At 37.5% G+C, this 9,656-nt stretch overlaps 1 protein-coding gene across 1 annotated transcript; it reads left to right on the forward strand.

Moving 5' to 3' along the window:
• Positions 1 to 393: 393 nt before the first annotated feature.
• On the forward strand, positions 394 to 8,421 carry LOC103718938 (probable protein phosphatase 2C 66). The gene is made up of 5 exons (XM_008807953.4): positions 394 to 885; positions 4,720 to 5,100; positions 5,378 to 5,495; positions 5,862 to 6,085; positions 7,427 to 8,421. Exons 1-5 carry the CDS (start codon positions 796 to 798, stop codon positions 7,973 to 7,975), a joined length of 1,362 nt encoding a protein of 453 aa, XP_008806175.2. The 5' UTR covers positions 394 to 795; the 3' UTR covers positions 7,976 to 8,421.
• Positions 8,422 to 9,656: the final 1,235 nt, after the last annotated feature.

The raw sequence follows: 9,656 nt of genomic DNA on the forward strand, positions 1-9,656 counted from the left end.
GCCTAAGCTAAACTTAAGCATCGACTAGGTCGAAACCTATCTAGCCCCGCCACATCCAACAACATCCCATAATTTATAGGTTGCGAGAAATTATTGTTTACACTGTATGCATTAGTATGCTAATCACCATTTTTCATAATAATGCACGGAGATGCATGCTCGATCAATAACGCCCGTAAAAATCAGCGGCTCTCATTGGCTGCGTGCACAGCCACATGCCCTATGCGGCAATAATTTCTCTTATATTTCTTTTTAAGGCTGAGGAAAATTCCCTCAGAAGAAAAAAAAAAAGAAAAACTTGTTCCTCCTCATCCCTAGTTCTTGTTAGCAAAAGGAAACAACAAACTCCTCCTCTATATCCCACACTTATCAAGCATTAAAGATTATTCAAGTCATTAATATAATCCATCATTTTCCAACTCATAAACCCTACAAGGCAGGCCCACAACCCCTTGATATTAACTCTAAAAGTCTCTCTCATTTCGCCCTCTAATGCGCTGAGCTCCACTGCCGGCGGAGTGGTGCCTTCCTCTCAGATGGGCTCGTGCATGTCGTCCCGGTCTACGGCGAGATCGACGGCGGCGGGGGGGAACCCTGACGGCCGACCGCAGTGCCTCCTTCTCTTTGTTCCGGTCTCAGATCAGCGTCAAGAGCTGGAAGGAGGCGACGAGGCTGAGGAAGGAGAAGGTGAAGAAGGGCAGATGTGGTGGTGAGGGAGGGGTGTTTGATCGGCGGGCAGCTGGCGCCGGCGGTGGGGAGCTGGCGGAGGACGAGCTCCACGGCGTGCCCGGCCGGATGTTCCTGAACGGGACCAGCGAGGTGGCTTGTCTGTATACTCAGCAAGGAAAGAAGGGTACTAACCAGGACGCAATGGTCGTGTGGGAGGTATTGGTTTTCTTAAACTTGTTTCTAGTATTTGTTGATGTTTTGGGCATCTATTTGTGGTTTTCGTTGCAAGAGAGGGTTTTTATCGGCGGTGATTTCGTGGGAGGAGAAGGGACTGGTGGATTTGATGTTAAAATCTTCATTCTGCTCGTGGTTGGATGTGTTTTAACGGTGCTATCAAAACCCAGAATCCAGATAACCCATTAAAGGAAATGGTATTGCCTATTGAGATAGGAACATTGGAATTTGTTATTTTTCTCAAAAGAGATGACTTTTTTGTTCTTTTTTGAACTTTTAGATTCATTTTTCTGGATGATTGATGCGGTGGGAACTTGGAAGTTTTCAATACTCTTTTTTTTCTTCAATATTCCTTATAAACGTCTACTTTTGATATTTTTAGAAGGATTTTCTCAATTTTTTTTGGAGTAATTATCTTAGGATCATAATTATCTTAGGATATCGAGTGATCAATTACAGGTCCTTCGTAGTTGGTGATTAACATTTGAGACTAATCTTTTGGATGGTAATATTAGTTAAACTCCGTATTTAAAAAATATCATGTATTTCTTTATCTAATTGTTAAGCTCATTCAGATATTGTTTTTAATTCGAAACTCTTTAAATAAATTTTCGGTATACCCAGAAAAATTAGAAATGCGGGAAACACCAACAGAAAAAAAAAGAATGTACTGACAAATTTAATTTTTTTTAGTAATAATATAAGATTAACCATCTCTTTTTGTTTGAAAAGTTGCAACTAAATTTCTTATTCCTACTTTTAGCACTATTCACGTTATTTGGAGTGTTTCATGTGTAATTGGACATGTCAGTCTGTTTTTCAGCGTCAAAATTCATGGCACATTCCACTTGAACTTATGATGCATGGTTGCTACTAAGAGCTACTCCTATCTTTGTGTCATTCATGCCATTTGGACCATGTCACTATTACATCGTGGTTATGTATTTGTCACATTTTGCTTTATCTGTTACTGGGTTCTAATTTTCAAGGAAATCTGTAATATCTAGCATTAGATGGCCTCTAAAAGCAATGCTGTACTGTATATTGAATTTTTCATATATATAAGTGCACAAATGTATCATCGCTTGAATTCACATCATATGTTCTCAGAAGGATGAGTTGTATGCTTGAAGCTTATACTAAATCTAGGTTATGTAGATATGTAGGTAATGAAGAGTAGGATATTAAATCTAACTAACTGAATATCACTAAGTATTCTAAAATTATTTAAACATGTCTTTTGGAGCATGTCCCACGAACGGTGCAAAATGTCAGGTCCTAATTTTGGACATTATATGCATATCCTGTGTATTTGTGTGCTCAGATATATAATTTTGGAAAACAATGAAAAAATGCGTTAAAAAAAATCAGGGTAAGCATCCCTTGATTTGTTTCTAGTCAGAGGCATGTGTATGGATATATATTCAGAACCAATTAGGGCTTGTTTGGATGTTTTGGCAGAGGTTAATAAAGAATAGAAGAATTATGGGAATGGAGTGATGTTGCAAATGATTCCGAGGAAAAAAAAATACTTCAAATTTTTTTGGAACTTATGGTTTTGCTACATACGAGAAGTTATGTGGGAAAGATGACTGCATTCAATACTAGTTGCATTATCTCTTCTTGTCCCTAACTTCCCATCCCCAAATTTTTGACTCTTTTTTATGATCCACAATCATCTCCATCATAAAGTTGAAGATTTGGGGACTTGACCAGGGTAAAGATGGTAGTGGCCATGGAGTAATAGTGGGATGATCTAGAGGAAGGGCAGAGAATGGCTCATCTATGGTAGAGTTCAGATGTTTGAGAGAGAAATGGAGAATTGGGGGTTGGAGAATCTAGAAGGGAGAGAATGGGTTATCCACGTGCGTTAATAGATCTAATGGGAGGAAAGACAATGAGTCTTCCATGGAGGAGTTGTAGAGGATCTAGGAGGGGAGAGAGTCAGTGGGGCTAGAGGAGTGATCAGGGATAGAGGCAGAAGCAGTGAGGGACGGAGGGGCATTTACTTTAGAAAGGGTGATGAGTTGAGAAAAGTGCAACAGGGAGAGTTCCTTCTTATGCAAAATGTGGGTAAGTAACAAGAGGAAAAATGTGATTTTTTTTTTTAAATTCCCATAGAATAGCATATTTTTATGGTATTTTAAACTAATAAAATTTTATTCAAACTGACTCCAAAAGAAAAAATTCCTCATGGTTTATGATTCCATCGGAATCCCCATCCGTGAATTACCATTGGAAATCAAGTGCATCCAAAAATGGCACTATAATGTGGTAGCAACATAGACCTAATGGAAATCTATTTCTTTAAGAGCATCACATTTATCTCCGGAACGAAAATTAGAATATTTTATCATCAAATTTGCTGTTCAATTTTAATATAGAAAATCTGTAGTGGTTCCCTTTTCCTTTCCCTCTCTTGTTTCCTCTCTTTTCTTTTCTTTCTCTTTTCTTGCTTATCATTTTTGATGTTACATGTATGCAATAATTTAAATCTTCTTTCTGTGGCCATAAGACATTTCAAACCTTATGCCTTTTGGCAATTGTTGCTGGTTTATTGGTGCAACTCTTCATGCAGGGAAAAAGTTGGCTGTATTCAACCATCTTGAAGGACATAGTTGTTGCAAAACCACACATACATACACACAAAAAAAGGAAGGGGGATGGTACAAATGGAGTATATGTATCAAGTCTATTGCATAAATCTTGATTGATGAGATCACAACCATTCATCATAAGCTTCTGGAATAGACCAAGTGCCAAGATCTAGTAGTAGTCATAGAGAGATGATGACTTAAGATGGGAAGGACATTAGGAAGTGAAAGACTAATTGGAGCTGCTGTGACACCCTGGGTAGAAGAATCTTTATATATTGATTCAACTAAACAACGACAACAAAGAGGACTTGGCACATCATTCTTAATTAAAATATTTATAATTCTAGCTTATAAATATGTTGTTTTAAATCAATTATTATTTGTTGATGTCTTTTTTTTTATTGCTTTTAGCATTTGTGGAAGATTTTGGACAAAGTAGGTGCTTTGTTTAAAATTACTGGCCAAAAGAAAATCACCCAGAAATTATTGTTTCACCTCATATAATGAAGACTAAAAGAAAGTGTTATACCTCATCAACCTTGAAACAGGAAGTGCCATTGATTCATATCTTAGTACTGTCATTTAAGTCTTCTATGATTTCTCCTTCATGCTGCAACCTCTTATCATGCATCAACTGATTCAACTCCTCTTAGGACCCTCACTAGCCATTCTTGTATATGTCCTAATTACCTCAACTTATTTTCCTTTTCTTCATACCCTTTCTTTGTCCTCTTTTGGTGCCTCTCCTAAAGCATTCTCCTTTCCTTACAGTTCCTTGCATTCACCTTAACATCCTACCTATTATGCGTATCTTATACACATACACCTCACTACATACCCACACAATCCATGCAATAGAGCTGATCATAAACCTTTATTGTAATCTTTTCTTTTATGTTTGAACAGCATTACTAATTTGTGTAACATCTGTAGTTCCCTCAACTGGTACTTAGCGTAGAAAATTAGGTTGCACCAAAGAGTCTCTCTTGGATGTTAGTAGTTACTTCTTCAATAACACATGTAGAAAAGAGATGAGCTTAAGTTAACATTACCACAGAAATTCCCTGGCCTCCATAATTAATTCATAAATCTAATATTACTCTATCATACATGTCTTTAACCTTGATCAGTATGCCAATTCTTATGCCTTCTAAAAGCAATTTAAATTCATCTCTCTCTCTCTTTCTCTTTGTGGCTGATATTGTTTTTATGACTGTAGAATTTCTCTTCGAGAAGTGACACCATCTTCTGCGGAGTATTTGATGGTCATGGGCCATTTGGTCATATGGTTGCCAGGAAAGTCAGAGATTCTCTTCCTCTTAAGTTGTGCACTGAATGGAGAGCTAATGTTAGTGGGCATGATAGCCCTCATCAAAATGGTAGCTTGTCTGGGAGTATGAATTCTGAAGAAACAACATCCATTAGCATTGATGATGACTGGGGAGAGTCCATTGATGAGGATGAAAAGCTACCTGAGAATTATATTCCGCTTAAACAGTCTTTCTTGAAGGCTTTCAAGTTGATGGATAAGGAATTAAAACTTCATCCAGTAATTGATTGTTTCTGCAGTGGAACTACAGCTGTTACTCTGGTAAAACAGGTAATAAGTTGCAATAATTTTAATGATTTGTTGCTTTTACCAGTGTTCAAAAACTTCTCAGTCTCCAGGTTGGACTTGGTGGAATGATTCCATGCTCACCGATTTATAATACAAGAGATGTTGATTTTTTCTCTCCTGGAAGTAATTTTATAGTTATAGCATTTCCAAACCAAGTCAACTTGGCTGATCTCCAAGTCAGTTAGCAAGTTTTTGAACATTGGCTTTGCCTCCATCAATTTGCAGGCTGTTATAGTTTGTACAACTTGCACTTCTCCAGGGACAGGATCTTATAATTGGAAATGTTGGCGACTCTAGAGCAATAATGGGCACACGCGATAAAGACAATAATTTGGTTGCTGTACAATTGACTGTCGACTTGAAGCCTAATCTTCCTAGTATGGATTCCTTCCCTGTTCAGTAAAGTATGTCTTGTGTAGCAGAAGAGTTTGGTAGAATATAGGCAAGCTTCTGGATAGTAGCTGATTTTGCTTTTCTGATAAGCCAGATAGGGCTTCAAAGACATTCTAAGAATTCTTTTGAGTCTCTGGCATCATGCCCAGTTGAATGCCCCAAAATTATCTAGGAATTTCCTCCAAGGTTCTAACATGACACCATCTTCACATCTACCACTTTCCACTAGTCAATTTGGAAAAGCCCTTTCCAATGAGTGACCTGATAACTCTAATCCCTTGTTGTTGAGGTTGACAATCACTACAATTTAATTTGTACATAGATATTAACCTTTTCATACATTGTCTCAGGGGAAGCTGCCAGAATCCAGCAATGCAGAGGGAGAGTTTTTGCTTTGCAGGATGAACCAGAAGTTGCACGCGTATGGTTGCCAAACAATGACTCACCTGGCCTGGCTATGGCCAGAGCTTTTGGAGACTTTTGCCTGAAGGATTATGGATTAATTTCTGTTCCAGATATCTCCTATCATCATCTCACTGAGAAAGATGAGTTTATTGTTCTTGCCACTGATGGGGTATCTTTTTGACTCCTTCTAAAAGCTGATGTTTCATATATTGTGGTGCAAAACTGAAACTTCAGTTCTTGGACTTGGAATGGCATAATTAAATCATTGTCAATTTAGTAAAAAAAAAGGATTATGATTTTTTACTATAATATCTGACTACCTTGAAATAATGAGCAGCTAAATTTCTGGCATATGTAGTCCAGTTGGCCTCCTTTCCCCACACATTAACAATTGGGCTTATTTTAGGTTCAAATGATTTTTGGATTTAGCACATTCATACTGAATAATATTGAATGATATTGTTTGGAAGTATAATTCATATTTTACCTAACGATATGTTCACAGTGACAGATCTGGCTCATGACTACTGAGCGTGCTATATTGACCAGCTGAGCTGGGGCTATCCTTTTGCTGAAACTTGGGGCCCATGGACCTCCTTTCACAACCTTTAATGAAAATAAACAATCTGAAAATTTACATTTTTCATTACTTTTCATCATATTATCTTTTTGCATTACATGCGAGTAATTCCTTATAGATTTTGCCTTAACTAGCGGAACTGTGCCTTTTTCATCCTCTTTTATATTCTTCAGTGAGCAATACTGAATGCTTTTAATTTGTTTGAGGTAGCTGTGCATTTTATGTGGCTAGGCAGAGCATATTCTACGGCACATAATGAAACTCTGGGCCTATCTATTCGGTGTATTTGTACCCGTGATGTATGAAATGCCCGCTTTACCCCCAAAAAAAACAAGAAGAAGAAGAGAAAACTCTGGGCCTAAACTTGAGTACATTGAAGAGTATATGTTTCAGAAAAGATGTATGTCGCTGAATTGCCTCCACGATGTGATCAAAGTCGTCCGTGGAATTCAGGGAGGAAGTCCACTCTGTTTGCATTAATATCAGATTGCTAATATATATTTTTTAGCCTTTATGCTTCCTATCTGGAATATTCGAACTACTATGTGTAATACTGGCACAGTATCTGAATGATGAATCAATTTACTTTTGCAATTCTCTGTATTTATCCTTTTTTAACAAGTTCTCAATACATTCATTTACCAAATTCATGATTACAAGATTATTGGAGACTTTTTTTCCTTGGTTGCTGATTCAGCAAAGATATTGTTGTTCTTTTATGTGCTAATGCATGTAATGCTTGTAGGGATCATGTTTGCATTGTTTAGAGTTTTTTCCACATGAGATTTCATTATTTCTGGATAATGAAGTGGCAGGGAAGTTACCCACTGCTTGTATATCCAATGCGCTGTTGACTGATATATTGATGATGAATGTCTGGCATGAGGCAAAAACTTTTGGAACTGATAACATGCAGCTAATTATTTGTAGGTTTGGGATGTTCTCTCCAACAAGGAGGTTGTTGATATAGTGGCATCAGCACCAACTCATGCAACTGCAGCTAGAGCTCTCGTTGATTGTGCGGTTCGAGCTTGGCGACTTAAATTCCCCACATCGAAAATTGATGACTGTGCTGTTGTTTGTCTATTTTTGGAGCCAACATCCCCATCTGATCCATCTCAGGAGAGTGACCCCAGGGAGATGCCTGCAGAGCAAGCAGAGATAAAGGTCCTGGGCTCAAAAGAAGAAGACAAGGAAGAAGGGCATGGATCTGTTGAAGCTCATACGCCTGTTTCTACGTTAGAACATTCGTATACATTTTGCAATGCTGATGAGATTGTACCAATATCTGAGGAACATAAGGTAGAAAAAGTGCCAGAAATATGTCAATCCGCAAGAAGCCTTGCTGATTGCATATCCACAGCAGAGGAGGAGGAATGGTCTGCCCTCGAAGGTATTACCAGGGTAAACTCCCTTCTAAATCTTCCCAGAATCTTGTCTGGTGATAAAAGGTCCACCAGTTGGAGAAAATGGTTGTAAGAGGTGACAAGCATCTCCTACAAGGAATTGAGAAATCCAAATTGGTCATTCTTTGCAGCAACAAATACTACAAACCATTGATCAAGGAGAAAAGCCTCTAGAAATTTGGAGCTGAAATTATAAAAGAATTCTATCACATGATATTCAGCTCCACCAGCCTTCATGGAAGCCAATGGCTCAGTTTTGTTTACGCTTTCATGGAAAGTAGCAGGATTTGTTTTATTGTTTGTTTGATGTCAAGTTTATGTTAAGTTCTTAGTGTAGCATGCCGAAACCTGTGTTCTGTTATTTTATTGTGCTGTTGTTGGAGGGTCGCACTTCACAGGTTTCTTTACTCCTGTAAATTTTTATCTTTTTTGGAAGAAGCCTGTGAATTATGTCTCGCCTCCTGCCTGGATGAAACACATCTATCTTTTAATATAGACATTTTTTTATTGTATGTTTAATTTTATTTTGCCAAGCATCATCCTTTTCAATTCCTCTTGTGCTATTCGGAATTAGGCTACTGCTAGTTTGTTCTGGTTACTGTTTCTCTCGTATTATGTTTGTGAATATAAGTATTGTGTTATCAGGGGCTTGGTTTTGTGGTTGTATGGTTTTCTATATTTTGTCCTTTTCAAGCATTTCAGGGACTTGGTGTATTTCTCAAAAACTGTTCTATCCTCTGGATTTTTCCTTGTCATGCATCAATGGGGATTATGCAATACACTACTACATTGTGGCCCAAAATACTTGTGCATGGTAGTGAATAAAACAGATTCTGGGAAATTTCATCGAGGCAATCCTCGTTCTGTTCTTTCTCGTGTTCTATTTATTCATATAACTTTGAATAGTTAAAATTATTTGCATATCTTAGATCTCTTTTTTAACTTATCTTTTTCTGAGAAATCTAGTTCACAAGTAGTGTTGAAGACATCCATTGATGACTATGGATGATGTGTTGAAATCAAATTACATGTGATATGGAGTTGGTTATGCTTGTAAGTTTTGTTTTGATGATTTCACTACTTGGTTACAGATATCCTTTGATACTTTTACCAAGTGTTCTTTGGTTTTCATTTATTTTGTATCTATTGGGTTCTGTAATTTGTTACAACACGTCGATCCAACTCATTGGTTTCTTTGGTCAATCTATCATGCAAATCTTCCAAATATGTTTTGCATCCAACGGTCTCGGCTGACCATCGTACCTATCCCAGACTCACTCCGGTGACTATCAGAATAGGGTCCGTTTGGTTTGCAGCCAGAATCGAGATTAGAATTAAAATGAATTAGAATGAAAATCCGAATAAACATATTATCTGGGATATATTTAGTTCGTGACTGAAATTGAAATTGAAATAAAATTTGAGTATCAAATAAGAGAATAAAAGTTATTTATTTTTATTTTCATTCTAGAGTTTAACTTGTGCCAAGCAAATATGTCCTAAATATTCTATACGCATACCTCTATAAAATACTCGGATCTAATGAGAGCACCGTTTGTTTCCATTTTGGTCCTTTGGAGTGTCTGCTCTGAGATTCCAAAACAAGCTGACGTGGTGAACGACGGAGGTTCCTCTATATGATCCATTGCAGGAAACCACCTGTACAATTTTTCACTTGTGAGGGTCCTCAAAAATTTAAGGAGGCGGAAGAGCATCCGCACGTGCAATTCACATGCTTGTTAAAAAATGGCTTT

Source organism: Phoenix dactylifera, unplaced genomic scaffold, assembly GCF_009389715.1.
Source record: "Phoenix dactylifera cultivar Barhee BC4 unplaced genomic scaffold, palm_55x_up_171113_PBpolish2nd_filt_p 000334F, whole genome shotgun sequence".
Lineage (NCBI taxonomy): Eukaryota > Viridiplantae > Streptophyta > Magnoliopsida > Arecales > Arecaceae > Phoenix > Phoenix dactylifera.

What these genes read in the sequence shown, in the direction of transcription:
- LOC103718938 (XM_008807953.4), top strand. Translation starts at nt 796, where the DNA reads ATGTTCCTGAACGGGACCAGCGAGGTGGCTTGTCTGTATACTCAGCAA. An exon ending in CTTGAAGCCTAATCTTCCTA is followed by an intron (nt 5,496 to 5,861) that starts GTATGGATTCCT and finishes ACATTGTCTCAG; the next exon opens with GGGAAGCTGCCAGAATCCAG. An exon ending in TTGTTCTTGCCACTGATGGG is followed by an intron (nt 6,086 to 7,426) that starts GTATCTTTTTGA and finishes AATTATTTGTAG; the next exon opens with GTTTGGGATGTTCTCTCCAA.